Consider the following 21,829-nt stretch of genomic DNA (forward strand, 5'->3'; position numbering starts at 1 on the left):
AACATTATTATTATTATTAGTAGTAGTAGTAGTAGTAGTAGTAGTAGTAGTAGTAGTAATATTATTATTTTATTTTTTTAATATTATCTTTTTCTCTTGATTAGGCTTGGAGGAAGAACTATTCTTAAAACTTAAAAAAAAAACATAAGAATGTAAGTGTTAATGCATTTCTGATTTTCCAAGTTTTATTTGGGTGATGAAATAAGCCACTTCAGCTGTTAAATCTGTTCATTGACTATCAATTGCATAAAATTTCATTTTCAATCCATAAACAAACTGACACAAAAACAGTTGGAAATTTAAAAAAAAAAAAAAAATCTTAAAAAGTTGTGATTGATCATAAAGAGTTACAGAAATTCCAAGATTAATCATTATTATTCTGTCAGTAAACTGACTTTCTTTTTTGTGGGATACTTGACAAATCAATTAATGGAGACACTAAAATACAAATTTAAATGTTCTTTGTTGTTAAAAACAGGAATACAACTATTTTTGTTATAGATTAAAAACAGAAACAATGTCAAACATTTAACTGTTTACTGCAATTTTGTTTTGATTTGGTTGTAAAATACAAGCTGACTGGAAAATCCAGTTAAGTATGTCTGTACTGGTTAAGAAATCAATCAATCAATCAATCAATCAGTTCATTCATAAACCAATAAAAATGCAATATAATCCATTGTGATAGTTGGTGAAGCTTTAGCTATAACTAGTTCATAGAGTGAGGCCCATACATGATAATACAATTTACAAATAACATAGATAATAATAATACACAATAATTTATTACAAATGTAATACAACCAGCAATCCTAACATTAACTCATGACTCTAAAACACCCTAAAAATCATTCTTAAGATCCTAAATGTGACACTAATACATTACCTGTAGACAATGGCACTAAGAAAATAGCAATCTAAAATAATTGGACAATATTTTTCATATGGGAAGCTATCAAGAAAGGATCAGAAGATGATGGCATTTCTACTGTGCTTTCAAACTTGTCCCAGATTTGTGAACCTCTGCAGGTCACACTAAGACTTGTACATGTCAGCTTACTTTTCTTTCCTATTAGCTGTTGTCTGATCCTTTTATGATGTGCATGAGAGGGAGCACTAATAAATAAGATCACGTAGTCTATCATTGAGTCTAGAACCACAGCATCAAAACCACGGCTAAAATAGCTGACTATGACTACATCGGTAAGTATGTAGGGTCTGGTCAACAAATGTGACAAACTTACAGTAAAACAAAATAGCCTAGGTGACCTTAAACTACTCCAATAAAGGTGGATTTGTTGTAAGCTGAAACTGATAAAGCTGTGTAATAAAGAATGTGCTGTTTTGAAGAGAACTTAGAAATGTTAGAATAATATTACCGTAAACAAGTAGAAAATAAGACTTCACTTATCAGTCGCACTGTCCAACCACCGTCTCCCACTTTGCACAGTGGAGGCTGACTGCTGTTAGTTCACACGTTGACAGATCACATCGTACTCTCCTGATGGGTCTGTTTTCTGCAGTGACATGTAAGTTTTATCCTCCTGGTTTGGTTTCACATTTTCTCTTTTATTCCTTTGAAGAGAAAAAAAAGTTACGTGTAATGAAACATGTGTTAGCTTCTCCTACATTAAAAAGACTGCAGAGCATAAAGAGATGGTGTTCTAACATACCACAGGAGGATCAGGCTGATTACTAAGACCAGATTCACGATGAGAGACACAGCAGCCACAACCCAGGGAAGAAGTTCATGTAGTCCACCCGACTCTGCTGCAAGAAAAGACACTGTTTTCAAGATATTAAACTGCTGTGAGTTCATATTTGTACAAAGACCAGTTTTCATTTATCCATATTTTCTTTCCTTTGATAATGAATTTTTACTTTGTGGCTGTATTTCCACAAATGCTGCAAACTGTGTCAGTGAGCTGCTTAGGTTAGGAGTTTAGAACAAGGGTTTCTGGACTTTTCAGCTCAAGACCAAAATGAAAAGTTTGCTCTCTCCAAGGGACCCAAACTCACCATAATACATCATGTATTGCCATAATATCACCAAAAGTAAAATTATTAAAATTTTTCATTCTTTCATTAGTTTGTGACACCTCATTTAATTTTCTAACAGCAGGATAATCATTTTGTTGCAATGTGGAACTCATGTTGATCCATTAAACACTGCAAATAATAATTAGGCATTTCTAAAACTGTGGATACATTTTTTGTAATATTTTATAGCTGATTTAAGAAAAAAATCTATAGAGTAACTTGGTGTATACACCACATCCAACATTTTAGACCATAAAAGGTGTGAATGAAAGACTGTATTTTTAAAACTTTGTAGTAATTGTCCAGTTTTAGCTGTATACACCATTTGTACTGTATTGTATTCAACTAAGTCTGTACATTTTTGTATATTTAGTTGCAGAAATAGAAGATTAGTTGGTTCACAATAGGGTTTTTTACTTAAAATTTGTATGGCTTTCTTTTGAAATAGAAAATGGTTTTAAGAGTATCCTTTGGCTTTAAATGTCTGCAGCTGTTAAATCCATCCCACAAACAATATTAAAATAGTTTTAAAATGACTTCACATTTGATCTGTTTTTACAGAAATTTACTGTCAAAATGAGTAGATAGAGGAAAAAAAGAGGCAAAGAGTATCAAAAATTTGTTACAAATGACGAAAAATAGTGCAACAATAGGAATGAAAAGTGGTTAAATAGAAGAAAAGTGACAAAAATGGATAAAAGAGTGGCACAAAGGGGATAAAAGACATGCAGGAAAAATGGTTCAAAGGGGTTAAAGAATGGCAAAAATTGGGGTAAAGAGGCAAAAAGAATCAAAAATGGGTTAAAAGGGGCAAAAATTGGGTTTAAAGTTGCAAAAAATGTTTTTAAAAAGTAATAAAAACGGGTTAAAAAGTGGCAAAAATAGACAAGGGACAAAATGGATAGGAGTGGCAAAAATGGGTTAAAACATGCAGGAAAAGTGGTTCAAAAGGGGTTAAATCTTGCAAGATTGGGTTAAAGAGGCAAAAAGAATCAAAAATGGGTTAATTTAAATTTAATTTTCTAACAGCAGGATAATCATTTTGTTGCAGTGTGGAACTCATGTTGATCCATTAAACACTGCAAATAATAATTAGGCATTTCTAAAACTGTGGATACATTTTTTGTAATATTTTATAGTTGATTTAAGAAAAAAATCTATAGAGTAACTTGGTGTATACACCACATCCAACATTTTAGACCATAAAAGGTGTGAATGAAAGACTGTTTTTTTGATACTTTGTGGTAATTGTCCAGTTTTAGCTGTATACACCGTTTGTACTGTATTGTATTCAACTAAGTCTGTACATTTTTGTATATTTTGTTGCAGAAATAGAAGATTAGTTGGTTCACGATAGTTTTTTTGTCAAAAACTAGTACAAAATCACAGTTGTGTAGGGCCAATTCTCTGTGACTGTCAGGGGCCCAGAAAGTTCTGTTGTCAGGCCTGTCTCCTTGTGGCCTTCTGCATTACAGATAATAGGGATAGATCTCACTGGTAATGTCTAAAAATGTCCTGCGTTTTGAAAGAAAATACAAATACTACTACAATAATACTTCAATCACACCAAACTATTTAATTTTTGTGTATTTGAAAGTCTGCCCCCCCGAGTTTCTGTTGAGACTAAATCTGGCCCTTGTGCAAATGGACTTGATGACCCCTGCTCTACACAGTACATCATGTATGGGATGATGAGTGAGTAATCGAGAGTGTACAAAGATTTCTGGTTTAAGAAATCTTCAGCTTTTTACAGAATTGTAATAGATCTTGGCATTTTTGCTCTGACATGATTTACATGACATTTCCTATTAAGTTTATTGTCAATGATTACACCTAAAAATGTATTTTCAACACTGTTTGATTTCAGCTTCATTTATTCTAATTTTATAGCCAAGGTCTGATGCCTGGTTTCCAATAGTAATGCATTTTGTTTAACCAAGGTGAAGGGATAATTTATTCGTTCCCCAGTATAACAGATCGTTGTATCATCAGTAAAAAAAATACACTTAAGTGACCAAGAAACCAAATAAATCATTAATATACAGTATGAACAACACGGGTCCAAGTATTGAACCCTGTGGCACACCACACATAACCTTCAAAAAGGTTGGAGTTTGTGCTCTCAATGTGGACGCATTGATGCCTGTCCTCCAAATACCATGAGCCAGCCCTCGGATACCATATTTCTGTAATTTAAGCAATAATAACTTGTGGTCAAAGGTGTCATATGCTTTTTGTTAATCTAGAAATATCCCGACAGTGAATTCATTTCTCTCTGTGGCATTTGTAATTTGTTCTATGAAACCTATTAGTGCATGTGTTTATCACCTGACATGTAAGTGATTTAGCTGTTTTCATTTCTATAGGAAATTTTCCAGGCATGACAGATCAATTACAAATATACAGTAAGTTAAAGTCGTAACAATACAATCTATTTTTTATAAAATCAAAACCATTCCAGTCAGTTGATTTATTATTTATTTTTGTGCACAATATCAATTATTTCTTTTTGATTGATTGATTTTTGAACACTGAGTGAGATTTTGTACCAATAACACTACTGTTGACTCTGACTGTAACTAACTTAATTTGCTTAATTTTCCTCCACACTGACATGTGATAGTTAACACTGGATTTCATGGTATTCCACATAGCTTCTCCAAACAAATGTGCTGATCCCCAAATTTAATGGGAAATTCATGACATTACTGCATTGACCAATTAATAGCTAAGACCTATTGATTAGTAGAAATTATTGGTGATTCTGATCTAAGAAAAATCAATCAAAAATGGATGAAACCTTGAAAATGGAATATCTAAAATGTCAGCCTGATCTTCATTGGACTGTAAGGCTGTCATCACTTACCTTCTTTATTTGATGAATTGTTAATGATGACTGTCATGTTCTTTTTTACTTTTCCAATGTCATTGCTGCTGATGCATTCAAAAGTGGTGTAGTTGTGATCTTTTAGAGTCACAGTAATGCTGACGTTGACTGTGTTGTTGGACTGGCTAGTCTTGCCCCAGTACTTGGGGTGGTTCTTCACCAGCGGCCATCTGATGGTTGGTAAAGGAAACCCCTCACTGATGCACACACAGGTCAGCTTCTTTGACTGAAGCACACACGTCGAGCTGTTAAAGATCTTTGGTGAAACTGCAACACATGAGAAATATCTCAACATCCTAGCAAGCAGAGTAAGGTGATAAAAACACAAGTTTTCTCGAAAGGAAACTACTTACAAGCCAGAATCACTTCAGTCTCTGCTGTCAGAGTAGAGATCTGGTGTGATGCTGTACAGATGTATTTTCCATAATGTTCTGCTGACATGCTGGTGATGGAGAGGTTTGCAGTTCCAGTGCCACGGCTCAGGATTTTATTTGAGCCCTCTTTGGTCCATGTGATAACAGATGGAGGGAAACTGTCAACACTGCAGGCCAGATTTAGGCCACCACCCTCTTGAACAGCTCTCTTTCCAGTGATGATGAGGGTCTTGACATCTAAGGGCGACACAAACAGTTATTAGATTTAGAGGGCAATTACTTTATCACATAGGGCCAGGATGGCTTTTTCACTTTAATAAATGAAATAATCATTTAAAACTGTATTTTTTATTTCTGTCCATATTCAACCCTCTGGAGTCTATGGACGTGTTGGTGCATCCAAATCTTGTGACCTATTTAAGATGACATAGAAGAAAGATGCAGCTTCAAAAAGTCTCTGTTTCAACTTGTGTTGAAAACGAGGATTTCAAACTATATACCAGTTTTTAAATTATGTTGACAGACCAAGTAAAACCAGACTTATGTTAAATAATTTACGCCATGCAATGTTGTATACATCTTTTTTTGCTTAATTCGTTAATGCGTTTTAAAAAATTTACCATTTTTATTTGCATTCTAAGTTATAAAAGTGGTTCATCAAACATTTTTGTGGTTTTCACATAAAAAAAATCCAACTTTTTCCTTCTGTGATTTAATGGGTTTTTTGGTGTGATTTTTTTTCAAAGGTGTTAATACAGTATTTCAAAATGAAAAAATAACTGTAAATCACACATGTGGGGAAGAAAATAATACCAAACAATGCAAGGTAAACAGTTTTTAAGGTGAATATAAAGGTAAAAATCAAAAGTACTTAAAAAATTATACCCTTGACAACAGAGAGTTAAATTTGTTTGATTATCTGAAACATTTAACTGTGAAAAATATAAAAGAAAAAAATCAGGAAGGAGAAGGGCGTTTTTTACAGCGCTGTACATGAAGTCAGTCAGAGGAAGTAGCATAATTCAAAACTTCAACAAGTTTATTTCTCTGCCTCTAAGGTGGTGTCCTGGGCTTTTCTGAGTTTGGTGGCCCTGGCCTGATTCTGCACAATCTCCCACCTGAGAGGAGGGGGTAAACCCCATGATGTCTCTTTAAGTGTCTTTTGTTGTATTGTGCAGAATCTTCACTGTTAGATTATGGATGGTGGAAGAGACTCCCCCAACATGTCTAATTCTAAATTTGACAGGTGAAGCAGAGAAATTACAGAGATGAAGCCCAGTTCAATCAGTTTAAACAACCATAACTGCTTACTGCAAACATTCCCATTTCTGGATGAATAATGATAGAAATGTATCATCCTAGGGATATTAAAGAATCCTAAACAAAAGCACCAATCAGATCAAACACCATCAGCAGAGAAGAGGAAAAACACTGCTGAAAAGGATGAAACAGATGAGATAAACTAAAAGTAACAACAGATCTGCTGTTGAGACTGGACGCTCTGTCACTCTTATTTTAAAATGGATTATTTTAAACACAGAGGAAAGAGGCTCACTTTTTCCTCATCTAAAAATGTAAGGACCTACTACCTTTAAAGTGCTATAAGATGCTTAAAAGCAGGACCTCATATTCAGATGATTTAGATGACTGCTAAACAGAGCTAGATGATGATAATATAGATTCTTCAGAGTAAAAATAACTGATCAGTATAAATATTGTTACTCACAGGCCACACTCAGAGTCTCTGTCTTCTCTGTTGTGATGTTGTTTTTGAAGATGACTTTACAGGTGACATCAGTGCCATGATGCTCTGCAGAGGGTGTAAAACTCAAAGTTGACTTGTATCTCTTTGTGACAGCAGTCCCAGTCTCAGTGAAAGCAGTGATGTTTCCTGTGATGTGGGAGTTCTTCTCTCCTCGTCCAATCCTCCAGGTGATCTCAGGAGCAGATCCAGAGCAGAGACCAGGAGCGGTGCAGATCAGTGTGGACTGCTGTCCCTCTGTCAGAGGAGGAACCGTCACTGAGGGCTTCTGGGTCAGAGCTGATGGAGAAGAGACCCAACATTTACTTTGATTCAGGATAAAATAATATAATCTGAGATTTTGATGGGCTTATGAGTTGAATTCACAACAGGAAATGCTGGAATCAGATATGATGCTTACAGAGATCAATACATGCTAAAATATTTTGGTCTCACTTAATAATTTAACAAATCGATGTATGTCTCGATGAATTGTTTTTGTGCGTCATACCTTTGACAGCCACATGGGTTTTGTGATGGAATGTAAATCCACCTTTTTTTCCACCAGTCATGGTCCCCTCAACTCTAAACTGATAAAATCCAGAGTCTGACTCAGTCAGGTGGTTGATGATGATGCTGCAGTCCTTCTTGGTCACATCAGGCTCCAACAGTGACACTCTACCTTCGTACCCAGACTTAACTTCTATTCCAGGCTCAGTATTATTGAGTATCACATCTGAGACACCACATTTTCTTGTAGCTGATTCACATTTATACCAAATAATATGTTTGGTCTTAAAGGAAGAACTGGTATTAACAGAACACGGTATCACAACACAGAGTCCAGCCTCTGCTGTCACGGTTTCTTTACTCAGATTGATACAGAAGTCACTAGTTTGGCATGTACTTCGTCTCTCTAATGCACCTGTAAAAACAGAGATAAATGCAGGAATAAGAACACATGGTTTGATAAATCTTGGTTATATGACAGTCATAAGGTTAGCTGCTGCTCCTGGTAGTAGTCAGTGTAACTTTAAACAGCTGTAGTCAGCAGACGTCACATCTCAGAAACTAATTTTACTTGATCCTTAATATGTTAAACCAACAGCTCATATAAGAAACAACAAATCAGAGGTTTCTCATTGTAGAAGCTGTGTGTAATGGCAACTAAACTTCTTGACTGACGTAAAAAGAAGACATGATTGGTATGTGTCTCATGACAATTCATATCAATTTTTGGCCTGGCAATAATCAAAACAATACAATACAATAAAGATACAGACCTGTGTATGCTCTGGTGACTCTGACAGAGAAAAGCACGGTAGTCAAGATGAGGGCAAACATCCTGAGGTGGTCAGTGTCTCCATCCACAGGAAGATTTTTCTTTAAAGAGGTACAAACTTTGTCAACAGTAAAATGTTTCAGTTAATAAAACTCAAGTAGAAACTTAACCATAGTTGAAATGTTCATCAGCTGATATTACTTTTTAATCTGCTCCATAAAGCCTCTACTTTAACGGCTCACAAACCAATCACAAATATATTTTACAAGTATTTGTACAGTTTCAGAAACCCTACTGTGGGAACTGATTTACAGAGTTTTTGTTAGTTTCTCGGCAATAGGGCTCAGTAGAAAAAGTCAGAAAAACGGTTTCCTTTCAAATAGAAAAGAACAAAAATGAAGGTTTTACCTTTTTTTTCTGCTCTCATCTGTCTGCAGTTATCTGTCCTGTGTGCGTGACTTTGTTATGATTCTTCCTCTTTTTCTCCTCTTATTTCTAACCTCTTTGCACTGACAAACATTTCTAGGAAGTGTCCTCAAGCTGCCCAATGACCAGTTAAAAGCCACAAATATCACACACAGAAGAAGATGAGCATCGCAGCTCAGTTCAACAAAATAAGTATTGTCTTCTTGACATTGAAAGCCAGTGCCAACTTTGATTATTTTATGTTTAAAATAGTCAACTCTGCATTGTTAAGCTGCAGGTTTTAAATCAAAATTTAACAGTAATTCATTGGCCTAAATCTTTAAGTCATGTCTGCACTAAGTCCTGATTATTGATCTAAACATTGCCTTAAATGGCATCACAGTGTCTAACAACTTCCTCTTCACACTGTAGGGTGCAAGATTTAGATGTGAGTAACCGTCCTGGCTTTATCAGTAGTTCTGACATGCCAAGTTGATAACCAACCTTGAAACCGTCAATGCCACACAATGTACCAGACATAACAGAAGCATGAATGTATCTGATCTAAACTACTAGTTAATAAATGTAATATCATTTAAAGGTCTGGTGATGTACAGTGCTGTAGAAAAGTATTTCCCCCCTCGTTTCTTATTTTTTGCATGTTTTTCACACTTGAATGTGTCAGATCATCACAAAGAAAATAACTAAATTAAACATAGATGACTGATTAAATTTGAAAAAAAAAAAATGCATTTAAATATTGATTTCATTTATTAAGTGGGAAAAGCCATCAAAATTTACCTGGTCCTTTATGAAAAAATACGTTTTGCCCCTTTGTTACATCATGAACTAGGAATGATTAGCCACATTGTTTTTAGAAAGCTGAGTTAAATTTCACTGCCACCCCAAGGCCTGATTACTGCCAGAAACCTGCTGAGTCATTCAGTTTGTGCTGCTATTCAGATTTGGATATTAGACACAATATCATAACCTCTCCAGGCAGACACAGTGAAGTGATGATATACTGTATGCTCATGTAGAAGACACCATGTTAAATGTTATGGACCTCATTCTAAGAAAAATATGTTTTATTTCTGATCTCTGGCAAAAACACTACATTACCCACAATCCTAGAGAGTAACAGCTCTCTGTACAGTGACGACTGACAGCACTATGTACTCCCTTCGCATCACTTCATCAGCAGAAATTTACTACCAAAAATCAGATGCTCTAGATGGTTTCAACCTGTAGAGGCAGACGCTGTAAAAATCTGAAACCGTCTGACTGAAAAACAGCTCCTTATGTCTAGACTGGTTGATGAATCCTCATAGCACTAAAATAACAGCCTCTGTGACCACATCAGTTATTGTATACCAGCCGTGTCTGCTTCAATAAAGGCTGATTTCATAAAACAAAATCAAACAAACCTGTGCAGAAAGTTCTCTATTCAAGATAACTTATCAGTAACATATTTTGTCTTATTATATATGTTGAGAATATGACTAAAACTGGACATGCTGTACAACCATTATGCCCATTCAGAGGAGGCTGACTGGTGTTAGTTCACATGTTGATAGATCACATCATACTCTCCTGATGGGTCTGTTTTCTGCAGTGATATGTAAATTTTATTCTCATAGTTTGGTTTCACCTTTTTTCTTTTGTTCCTTTGAAGAAAAAAAACAAAGTTGTAATGTGATGTCTAATAGTCTCTCCATTGCAGCGTTGTAACAAACCACAAGAGGATGACAGTGGTTTTTAAGACAACATTCATAATCCACTTGACTCTGCTACAAGAAACAAAAACGCTTTCATTTCATTAAACTGTTCAGAGTTCATATTTGTACAAAGTAATGTTTCCATAGCTCCAAATTTTTCTCCCCTTTGATAATGTGTTCTTACTTCGTGGCTTCATTTCTACAAATAATATAAACCATGACAGGGAGCTTTTTCTTGGGTTCTTCATCAGTCAAAGCTTTACAAGAGTGGAAAAGAGAAGCCACTGTTGAAGAAAACCCACTGAATCTCAATTAGAGTTCACCAAAAGGCCTGTGAGAGAAAGTCCTTTAGTCTGATGAGACCAAAATGGTGCTTTTAGGCCATTAGACAAGATGCTACTAAACACTGCACTTTACCACAAACACACCATCCCCTCTGTGAAGTACGGTGGTGGCAGCGCCATGCTGTGGGGATGCTTCTTATCAGCCAGCTCTGGAAGGCTTGTAAAGGTAGAGGGTAAAGTGAATGCACTTCCTGGAGGGCAGTCTTATTCAGTCTGCAGAAGAACTATGACCTGGGAGAAAATGTATTTCCAGCAAGACAATGACCTGAAGCATACAGAGAAAGCTACACAGAAATGGTGAATGTTCTGGAGTGGCTAAGTCAAAGCTCAGGCCTCAATCCAAAAGAGAATTTGTGGCTGGACTTAAAAAAAGATTGTTCACACCTGATCCCCATGCAACCCTGAGAAGGTTTGCAAAGAAGAATAGAGTTACATGTGCAGTGTAATGCAGTGTCCAGATGTGCAACCTGATTGAGACTTATCTACACAGACTCAGTGCTGTGATTGCAGCCAAAGGTGCACCTGCTAAAAACTGACTTAAGGGGGTAAATATTTATGCAGTCACTTATTTAACATTTTCTCTAGGGCCCAAGCACCAAGGTTGAAAGAGTCCTGATGAAATTGTCGGGTTTGTCATTTTTGGGCCCTTTAACACGCTCAGAAACAAAAGAAAATTGGCACACATGCAGTGCTGAACAAATTCATTAGACCACCCTAACCCTAACCAAAGTAAGGTTTATGTCACAGCTGCCCTAAATTAACAGCATTGGTAAATAACAAAATAAATTTTTATGTTTTTGAAATGGTTAATACACCAATATGTAGAAGCTCTTTAACCAAAATGATATTTTAATGCTATGGTTTCTGAAAACCCCCTCTCACTGACTATCTAATTCATGTTGGTTCAGAGGTCGACAGATCACGTCGTACTCTGGTGACAGGACATTTCTCTGCAGTGACACGTATATGTTGTCCTCCTGGTTTGGTTTCACTTGTTTTGGTTTCATTTGTTTTATTTTGTTCCTTGAAGAGGAGAAAAAGTGAGATATGATGTGATATCTGAAAGTCTTCACAGCATTAACAGAGCCTTCAGAGTATGTTATGATGGTGTTACATACCACAGGAGGATCAGACTGATTATGAGGATGACATTCACAATGAGAGACACAGCAGCCACAACCCAGGGAAGCAGTAAACCAAGTCTGTGTGGATCTGTACCTAGATGACAAAAATTAGATATTATGTAGGCTGTATAGTTACAGTTATTACCACCATCTAGTCTATGAGCTACTCTGTGGTGCTACAGATTCTTACTATGACTAATAAGCTACACACATGCAAGGCCACCAATAAGGAGGGATAAAGGGGAGAGCTTTCTGGGCCAGCCTGGGCCCAGCCCAATTGTAAGTCATGCAGGTCAGCAAAATCATAGTTTATTTATTGTTTATTTATTCATGCCATCGTATGTAGCCTTCTTAAAAATGTAAGCTCCTTTTTTTAAAACAGAGTAAAAAAAAAGTGTAAAGGTAAGGGTAAAAAAAAGTGTCAAAAAAGTTGGAAAGCTGGTGAAATGGTGTTTTAAAAGTAGCAGAAATAGCTTCAGAGTGCAGAAAAATGGTGTGAAAGGGTTTAATGTGGCAAAAATAGGCATGAAAAATAGTGAAATGCAGTTTAAATTGGCATAAATGGGAGAAGGGGTTGAAAAGGGGATCACAGTGGCCAAAATTTAAACTGAGGCAGCAATAAGCGGAAGTTGCAAATATGGGGAAAAAATAGTTGAAAGGGATTAAAAGTGGCAGAAATGGTTGGAGAAGGTGTTGAAACTGGATTTTAAGAGTAGCAAAATTAGTTTAAAGTGGCAATATGTTTAAAGTGGAAAAATGGGAGGAGGAAAAAGGTGATTAAGAGGGGTTGAAATGTGTCAAAAATGGATTAAAAGAGGCAAAATGGGCAAAATATGTTCAAAATTGAAGACAAGTGGCAAATAATAGTTGCAAAAATGGGTGGGAAAAGTGATTAAATAGTGTCACACATAAATAATTTCAGCATAAGAACCCAATAATTGTTTGACACACTTTTCAGGTCTAAAATGAAGTGACTGTTAGCAATCCTGCTGATCCAACACACGTGTATTGATACAATCAATAATTTACAGCTAGGGAGGGAACATTCAGGGCCGAGCCAAATCTGTGAGCAGGCCTGCACCCATGTGACATTTGTGAGAATTCACATTGAAGTTTCATTATAGACAGTATATACTCTTTCATCATCAACACAGCATCAGTAAGTCAGTACTGATGTAAAATCAGGTGACCCCCATTTCACTGTGAGACTGCTAGCACCAGTTGGTGCTGTTGAATTAGGTAAGTCACTCTAAAAGGGGTGTATATCTATGCAATCACTGTTTTTGCATTACATTTTTTTTTAACTCACATCTCTTGTAAAAATCTGTTTTCACTTTGACATTCAAGGGTTTTTTTTTGTATTTTTTTTGGTCAAAAGGCTAAATTATATCCACCATGATTCATTTCAAAATTAATAAAAGGATAAAACATCCAAGGGGGTGAATACTTTTCATAGGTGCTGCATAAAACAGAAAATAAAAAAACATTCCTCATCATTTCTCTTGGGCTAAATGATGACTTAGGTTTCACTGTATTTTTATCAAAGAATTCTAAGTGTTGACTGTCTTGCTGAACCTCTTGTAATCAGTAATTTAGTCGTGATATATCTGTGATGTGTATGTACGTAGTTTTGTGGGCATTAGTAGCTGTATAACACCATCTGCTGGAGGGTGTGTGCGATGACACCCTCTGCAGGCTGAATGCCTGAGTCACACCCTCCAAGGAGTAGAGTACCACTTTAAAAGAACCTACTGCTTCCCATCACCTGTTTGTTTGACTTCTTGATGATGGCCTAATGCCAAAACCTGTCAGAGTGTGTTTTAATGTCTATACAACTATGCTGTGAAGATAAATGCACTTTCATGTCTGAAGAGAGAGCCTTATATTGACACCAGCCCCATGCATCAGTATTAATGAGCCGTAATTAGTTAAAACTTATCAACAGGTATATGCCACACCGTCCCTGTACCCTCAGAGAGGAAAGAGAAAGAAGGAGCTGATGACACAATGGTAGTGAAAGGCAGTGATCAACATTGATATTTCCCACTGCAGCTCCAGCTGAAACAATGATCTCAGATTAATCTTATCAAACTGTTTACTCACCTTCAGACCTCTCTGATGTTAACACAATGAGGCTCTGGTTCACTTCCCCTACTCCATTTCTGCTGACACACTTGATCACACTGTCACTGTGGTCCTTCACAGTCAGGGAAAGCCTGCTGATGGATGTGTTGTTTGTGACAGTGTTAGTGACAGAGTATTGGGTGTGGTTCTCCAACAGCGGCCATTTGATGCTAGGTGAAGGAAACCCCTCATTGACACACAAACAGGTCAGGACCCCCAACTGGACCTCACATTTAGAGCGGTTTAGGATCTTTGGATACACTGTGGACACAGAAAGTATTTCAGATCATTATTTTTACAGAGTATTTCATATAAATATGTTTCTGAACCCGATAGACTGTTTCAAACAGTCATATGCATATGTTTTTCCATGTAAGGATTCATCAGGGGCCTGATGTGCCACAACCTGGGGCTGGAGAGAGGTGAACGGGGGCAGAGTCAGGTTGGACACATAACAACACTGGTGTCACTTGGCAGCCAAGGTCAAGCTCGACGGCATCTCTTTTGTCTGAGCCTTTTCACCTTCTGTAATACACCCAGAGAGGGCAAATGGTTTTGGGGCCCTGGGTCATCCATAGTGTGACCAGAGGCTAGTGGTAACCCTACTACCCGCCCAGCCAGTACCCTTGGCTGTGCTTACTCCTCACACCCCTTACCTCACCCTAAAGTTAGGGACTTTTTAATTTTTCCAAAAGATCTTTTTCCCATGCCCCTGGTAATGTGCAAAGACATCCAGAGCATGACAGGGGTTGTGTCAATCCCCCTTCCTGTCCGATGGTGCCCTCAGGTGTCTTACTGACTAAATCTACGCCCTACTTCAGCCTCAAATTTTGGCCCAAACATGCACAAAGGTTCTGCACTGTACTGTATATCTGTTTCATGGATATGCAGTATTTCACAATGATCTGGGGAAATACCATATTTCACAATAATTGGGGGTAAAAGGGTTAAGATGGCAAATGAGTGGAAAAAATGAGACAAAAGCAAGAAAAATTGGTTAAGTGTGGCAAAAAGGGGGTAAAATGGGCTGACATATGCAAAAATGGTTTAAGAGCTTCAAAAATAGGTGTAAACTTGCAAAATAATGGGGGAAAAAATGGGTTAGATGTGGCAAAAATGGGTAAAAAAGCAGAAAAATGGCCAAAGATTGTCAAAGGTGGCAAATATTGGCAAAAAAAAACAGAAAAAAATTGATAAAAGTGCCAATAAGTTGCAAAAAAGGGGAGTAAAGTTACAAAATGGTGGCAAAAAGCAGCAAAAAAAAAAAAAAAAAAAAATTAGTGAAGAGGACTAAAATAGGCATTAGGTCCCAAAATTGTAGCAAAAATGAGTTAGCAGTGGCAAAATTGGGAAAGAAGTAAAAATGGGTTACGAGTTGCAAAACAGTGGCAAAAATTAGCAAAAAGCAGGAAACATTAAGTTTGCAACAGGGGGTAATATGGGCAGAAAGCAGGAAAAATGGTCAAGGAGGTTCAAAGATAGACTTAAAGTTGCAAAAAAATGGGAGCAAAAGAAGAGTGGCAAAAATAGGTGTGAAGTCGCAATAGTTATGGGTGGAAATGGGAAAAACAGCATGAAAAATTGTTTAAGAGGGAGAAAAATCTAAAACTGGCACAAAGTGGCTAAACAATGGCAAATATGTAGAGTGGCAAAAATGTGTTAAAGGAAAAGTGGCAAAAAGGGGTGACGAACACTAAAAATGGGTTGAGACAAAAAAAGCGGCAAATGTGCAGTAAGTTGCAAAATGGTGCCAAAACTGGGAATAAACTGGCTAAAGAGCGGCATAAAGGTTGGTTAAAAGGGTAAAAAACCCAGCAAAAATGGGTAAAAAGTGGCAAAACAGTGGCAAAAGTGAGTAGTGGATGGAAAAGGGTGTTTTTAGAGGTGGACAACGAAGTAGCAAAAATGGGCAGAAAACATGTTGAAAATGGGTTAAAAAGTAGCATGAATATTAATAGTCCCAATAGTAAATTTACAGTTTGACAAACTTTCCAGGTTAAAAGTGATCTCTACATTTTCACAGTGCTCCATACTCACAGCTGACTTTCAGAGTCACTGTCTCCTCTGTTGTGATGTTGTTCCTAAAGCTGACCCTACAGGTGAGCTCAGTTTGGTGGTGTCAGGACAATGAAGGGTCAAAGGTCATCATCGAGCTGTGCCTTTGTGATACAGCATCCAAACGCTCAGTCTTGAAATCAGTTATGTTTCTTGTGATGTGGGAATCATTGTCTCCTCCTCCTCTGCTCCACATCCAGGTGATCTCAGGAGCAGATCCGGAGCAGAGACCAGGAGCAGTGCAGCTCACTGTGGTCTGCTGTCCCTCTATCAGAGGAGGAACCATCACTGTGGGCTTCTGGGTCAGATCTAGAAAAAATGTAACATTTTGTCAAAGGTGTTACATCAAGAATTGCCCCAGGGTTTTACTTGACAGAGGCTGATCCTGCCACTAATTACTTCATTTCCTATGAGGATTAAAAAGGCACAATGTGTTGGGCTATGTTTTCCTATTGAAAACTCTCATTTTACTTAAAAGGCACTACGGTTTTAGGGTAAGGTGCCCCATGTGTGCAGCCTGCAATGGTTCAAGTCCCAATGTAATTTTTTCATTGCAGGTCATTCCCCACTCTCTCATACCTGTTTCTGACTCTGTCAACTGTCTTCTCTCTTTAATAGAAGGGCAGAAAGGCCCAAAATCAATATTTAAAAAGTTTGCTATAGCTTTCCATACCTTGAACAGCAACAGTTGCTTTTGAGAGAAATGAAAATCCATCTCCGAGTATCCAAAGGAAGTCCTTACTAATAACTCTAAACTGATAAGATCCAGAGTCAGATGCCATCAGGTCGTTGATGATGATGCTGCAGCTCTTCTTACTCACATCAGGCTCCAACACTGACACTCTACCTCTGAACCCAGACTTTACATCTCTGTTGGTGCTGAAAATCATGTCTGAATCCTTACAGTATTTTTCGTGTTGTGTTTCACATTTGAACCAAACCATGGCATGGGGAGTAAAGGCAGGACTGGTTGTGAAAGAACACGGTATTAAAACACAGAGTCCAGCCTCTGCTGTTATGTTTCTCTCAGTTAAAGTGATGCAAAAGTTATCTTGGCATGATGTACTTCTTATCAGTGATGCACCTGTTGATGCAAAAAAGTGAGACACAAAAAAGGATATTCAAAAATAAGACAATACACTGTAATGTTCAACACAAAGTGAATAAAGAGTGCTTCTTTTCACAGAAAGAGCATTGAAGTCAGTACAGAAAACTAAAAAAAACCCCAAACATCTCTAAACACACAAAAAAAACTCACTGGCCACTTTATTAGGTACACCTTGCTAGTATCAGGTTTGACTCCCTTTGGCCTTTGGAACTGGCTTAATTCTTCATGGCATAGATTCAACAAGGTGTTGTAAACATTTTCTGAAATACTCAGATCAGCCCGTCATGCAACATTTAAATCATTTAAATCCCCTTTCTTCCCCATTCTGATGCTGGTTTGAACTTTGGTAAGCCGTCTTGACCATGTCTGCATGACTAAATGCATTGAGTTGCTGCCATGTGATTGATTACCTATTGTGTTAACAAGCATCTGATAAAGTGGCTGTTGAGTGTATGTTGGAATACAGTTACTCTAAAAATGTGAAAAGGCTGAGAACTTTGTGTGACTAAATTTTGGATGAGTGACAGCAGTTTTTGTAACTGAATTTCTCATTGTACAGTTGTTGCTGTGAAAGCTGAGTCAGCATTCACAGTTATTGTTATTCTGCGCAATAAAATCTTCATTATTTTTCTTCTGACAACAATTTTTTCTGGCTTTTTCAACAAAAATCAACCAATTCACACTTTAAAATACTCAGCCAAATTAGGGCAATATGACTTTTTTACAACCATTGATTCAAACTTGAAGAGATATTCAACTTTTTCCAAAAAGCAGGGACTATTAAAATGAATGGGTAGAATGTTCAAACTGGCACATTTTGAAATTTTTCACCCACATTCAAACCCTTAAAAGTCATTCATACTTCCACTTAGAAATGCCATTCAAACCCTGAAATATTCACAAGAAGTTAGGTTATTTAGGTGTGATTCAGCTTCTTCATATCTTTCATTGTTTTTTCACAGCAACCTTGCAAAGTCGATATACCTTTCTCACTCTTTCAGACCATTTCACATTCACTTAGATGGGATAGGATGTTTAGAGGCCAGAATGGGGCATGGACTCCTTATAGTGTAGAGGCTAGTTTGGATGAGCAGTAACCAGCCCAAACAAATTGGGACTGAATCGACAAATCTAACACCACACACATAAAAAATGCCTAAAAATGGAGGATATGTTTTCTTGCTTTCTTAAAACCAGAAGGCCAAATTAATAGAAAGAACTTTTATCCAGAAATCAAAGACTTTTCAAAGGAAATCCACAAACTCCTCCATCTACGTCAGAGTAATATTTTGGGAGAAACTTCAGAAAAGAGAATTTCTTTACATCACTGCCCTGGCTACATTTCTCGCAATGACAATATAAATTTATCATGACTGCTTCATTGAGCCTTTTAATTCTCACAGTGCAAACTGCTTGGTGATAGCAGTAACAGTTTTGACACTCTGTGTGAAATCATTTTGGAATCAACTGAGCCTACTGGCAGTTACACAACAGTTAGAATGGCTAAATGGACTTCAGCTTGTGTTGCGCTTTCCTGGTCACCTGACTACTCAAAGACCTTCTACATCGCAGGTCATTCTTACCCATTTAACACCAATTCACTTCACATTCATTCATTGATGGCAGAGGTTTCTTTGGAGATTGGCCATCAGCTTTAGCTAACCCATTTCTATTTACATGCCATCAACAAAGCAGTGGGAGGAAATTGGGGTTAATTGTCTTGCCCAACGATGCCTCAACTTGTGACTACAGAAGCTGGGGATTGAATCCACAACCTTTCAATTACAGGACGACCGACTCTAACTACTGAGCCAAAGTTACTGTACTAACTGTTACAGTTGAGTTAGTAAGTGATCAATAACATGCACAAACAGAAACAGTGATTAATGCACAGACTATGTTTGCAGAAATTAAACATGCTGCATTAAAAGTTTAGCATCAGCTTTTCCGCCAAATATTCAACATCTTTAATTCACAGAAAATTTATGACACTATTTTCAAACGCAGCCTCAGCAGTTGGGCATCCGCACAATTCAATTTCTTCAGAAATTGCATTCACTAGTTAAAATATATAATATCACTTCATTTCACAATGGGTGCGGCTTCAGCTCATTTAACTGACATGCCCACACCATCGTAAAGCAGATTCTACTGCCTCATTTTTTAATCATTATAAAGCTTGTGTTACAATTTTAGAGATGTTTTTCAGGACTAAAATTGAAACTGGTGGTTCATAACACAGTTGCCTTTCACACAAACCTTGAATACAGATTTTTTAAATCACTTTACAAACAAATAACTCCTGCAGTTGTTTGCAACTATACTGTACATGTATCTTCACCAAACAAAAGGCATGTTTATAACAAGGTAGTCATTTGAGCAATAATGCTAAAAGTATAATAAACCCCTGATTAAGTAACGAAAACACCCGTGACAGGTGTGCTGTTCTTAAAAAATATCAGTGATTAAATGCAACCTTTCTGCTTAAGGAGAGAAGACCCTGTTATCAACTAAGTTTCTTATGACTGATTGGTTGATTCTTCATGCAAAGTAAAGTCATTATCAAGACAACACAATGGCTAACTCAGTTTCATTGGTCTAAAATCATCGTATTCTCTATGTTTTACTGACTGTCTTGACTTTTAAGAAAATGTGTTTGTACAATAACATAAACAAGAGACATTTACCTGTGTCTGCAGGGCTGCTTCCAACAGAGAACAGCAGAGTTAACCAGATGAGAACAAACATCCTGAATAGATGTTTCAGTCAGCCTCATTCCACTGAATCAATCGTCTTTTCAAAAAAGTCGTAGAAAAAAGAGAACACCATCGTCTCATAAAACGGGTTCACAAACAGCTGGTGAAAGCAGAAGGAACAACCATTTTAGACACATCATCATGTGATCATCCTGACAACACCTTTACTGTAAACTCATTGACATCTGTAAATTTTCTCAATAATTCAACAGAAACATAACAACTGTATAATGAAAATGCACCAGCACTGGCACAAATAAATGCTACTGTTCAGGAAAAAATGAGACCTTCATTAATTTTTAGAGATGGGAATGTTGCTTCTTACCTTTTTTGTGCTCTCATCTGGGCTGAACTCATCCTCAGATTAAGCTCTCCTACTTCTCCTTTTTTCTTCTCAGTTTCAGGTCTGTATCGGTAAATACAAGGAACAAGTTTTCTTGAAATCTAAAACACCTGAGTAACAGCAAACTGTTTTTTCTGTGACTAGTTCACAACACTGGTAATCAAGATGATAGTTGTTTCTGTCTCTGATGAAGAGTGTTATTCCTTCAGATTCCAAAAACACAGGATCATTTCCCATGTGACATCAGTCTATCGGCTCTTCAAGCCTATCCCTTTTGAGCAGAGGGTTATAAGACGTGATCAATCAATATTTGTTTGTACAGCACCAATTCATAACTTAAGTTATCCCAAGACGCTTTTAAAAGAGGGACAGTCCAGGCCGTACATAAAGACCAGTGATAATCACCATGAGCTCGGCTATTTGGCCTAGAGGAGACAAAATGCTTCAGTTTAAACTCACATAGAACCAGACTCATGTTGACAGAAACCTACTGAAGCAGATATGAAATTACACCATATGACACCACACCATAGTTTCCTGTACAATACAACATGCCCAAACGTACTGTCATTCTGTAAGATACAAAACTATATAATGAGATACCAAACTATACCATGCCATGCCATTGTAGCGTAACTAAAGGTCAGAAATATATATAATATGTTAATTTAACTGGCCGCCAGACAGACAATTAAGTCTGTCATTTAATATCTCAGGGTGGAGAAAAGATATTTAAGGCCAAAAAAAAAACCAATTCCACTAAAAAAGGAATGAAGGCCAAGAATCAGTTATGTCTCTTTTGTCTTTGCTTTTAACCAAATTTCAGGGCAACAGAACTCAAAAATCCTTTAAGGACATGATTAACAGTACAACAACACAACACTTTTCAATTAAGGCAGATTTCTCATTGCATTTCACCAATTTACAACATAAATCAGTTCATTCAGGGAATGACCCCAATTGTCCCAACAGTTCAATATAATTCAAATGCCCCACACCACAAACAAAATTATTTCAGGGCTCCCAAAGGTTCATCAGACCATAAATCAAACGTCCCTCCCCCTAAAAGTTCATGCAAAATTAAATGTAACGTTCCTCAAACGCAAACAGTCCATAAATGAAACATTCCTTCAGCACAAACAGTCCATAATTCAAGCAGTTCTCAAGTGAAAACAGTCCATGATTCAAACGCCCCCCCCAAGGTTCAAGCAAAGTCAAATAAAATATTCCCCAAGTTCAAACAAAATCAAAACCCAATGTCCACTGGTCAAGGCCTCTTCAGCCAAAACCAAAATGGTGTATGTGTGTGAAAGTCAGGGTATATGGGAAATACAAGTGAAAGATAGATGCGGGAGAGAAGGTAACGGGTAACTTGCGGTTAGAAGAGTCTTAACATCCAAGACTGGAGGGTTTCTGGTTTTTAGCAGATAAATCACTTCTTTTTACCAGTTTTCTGTATTTGCACTCCTGTTCTTTCACCCTTCCTCCAGAAATCCATTGTCTCTCTTCCTCTCCTCACTCAGCTCAC

At 37.1% G+C, this 21,829-nt stretch overlaps 1 protein-coding gene across 6 annotated transcripts; it reads right to left on the minus strand.

Annotated features, from left to right (window-relative positions):
- Positions 1-201: 201 nt before the first annotated feature.
- LOC121513469 (sialic acid-binding Ig-like lectin 10) lies at positions 202-21,829 on the minus strand. Of its 6 annotated transcripts, none has more exons than XM_041793240.1 (15): positions 21,748-21,829; positions 20,284-20,364; positions 19,890-20,058; positions 16,768-17,178; positions 16,077-16,403; positions 14,019-14,131; positions 11,910-12,009; positions 11,722-11,814; positions 8,326-8,425; positions 7,554-7,967; positions 7,028-7,342; positions 5,281-5,538; positions 4,907-5,194; positions 1,674-1,770; positions 202-1,575 (listed from the first exon to the last, which is right to left on the minus strand). In XM_041793240.1, the coding sequence occupies exons 9-15, from the start codon at positions 8,384-8,386 to the stop codon at positions 1,467-1,469; spliced, it is 1,542 nt and encodes a 513-aa protein (XP_041649174.1). In that variant the 5' UTR covers positions 8,387-8,425; positions 11,722-11,814; positions 11,910-12,009; positions 14,019-14,131; positions 16,077-16,403; positions 16,768-17,178; positions 19,890-20,058; positions 20,284-20,364; positions 21,748-21,829; the 3' UTR covers positions 202-1,466. The 6 variants fall into 6 exon arrangements, with proteins under 6 accessions (XP_041649174.1, XP_041649173.1, XP_041649175.1 ...); XM_041793239.1 differs by having other exon boundaries at positions 14,019-14,134; XM_041793241.1 differs by having other exon boundaries at positions 1,674-1,767; positions 14,019-14,300.

The sequence above is a fragment of the Cheilinus undulatus genome, linkage group 8 (assembly GCF_018320785.1).
Source record: "Cheilinus undulatus linkage group 8, ASM1832078v1, whole genome shotgun sequence".
NCBI classification, from domain to species: domain Eukaryota; kingdom Metazoa; phylum Chordata; class Actinopteri; order Labriformes; family Labridae; genus Cheilinus; species Cheilinus undulatus.

Excerpts from the sequence above, each read along its gene's own strand:
- LOC121513469 (XM_041793240.1), bottom strand. The coding sequence starts at position 8,386 with ATGTTTGCCCTCATCTTGACTACCGTGCTTTTCTCTGTCAGAGTCACC. Across the intron at positions 7,968-8,325 it reads AGTCACCAGAGCATACACAG|GTGCATTAGAGAGACGAAGT; the intron begins GTCTGTATCTTT and ends CTGTTTTTACAG. Across the intron at positions 5,195-5,280 it reads GACTGAAGTGATTCTGGCTT|TTTCACCAAAGATCTTTAAC; the intron begins GTAAGTAGTTTC and ends CATGTGTTGCAG.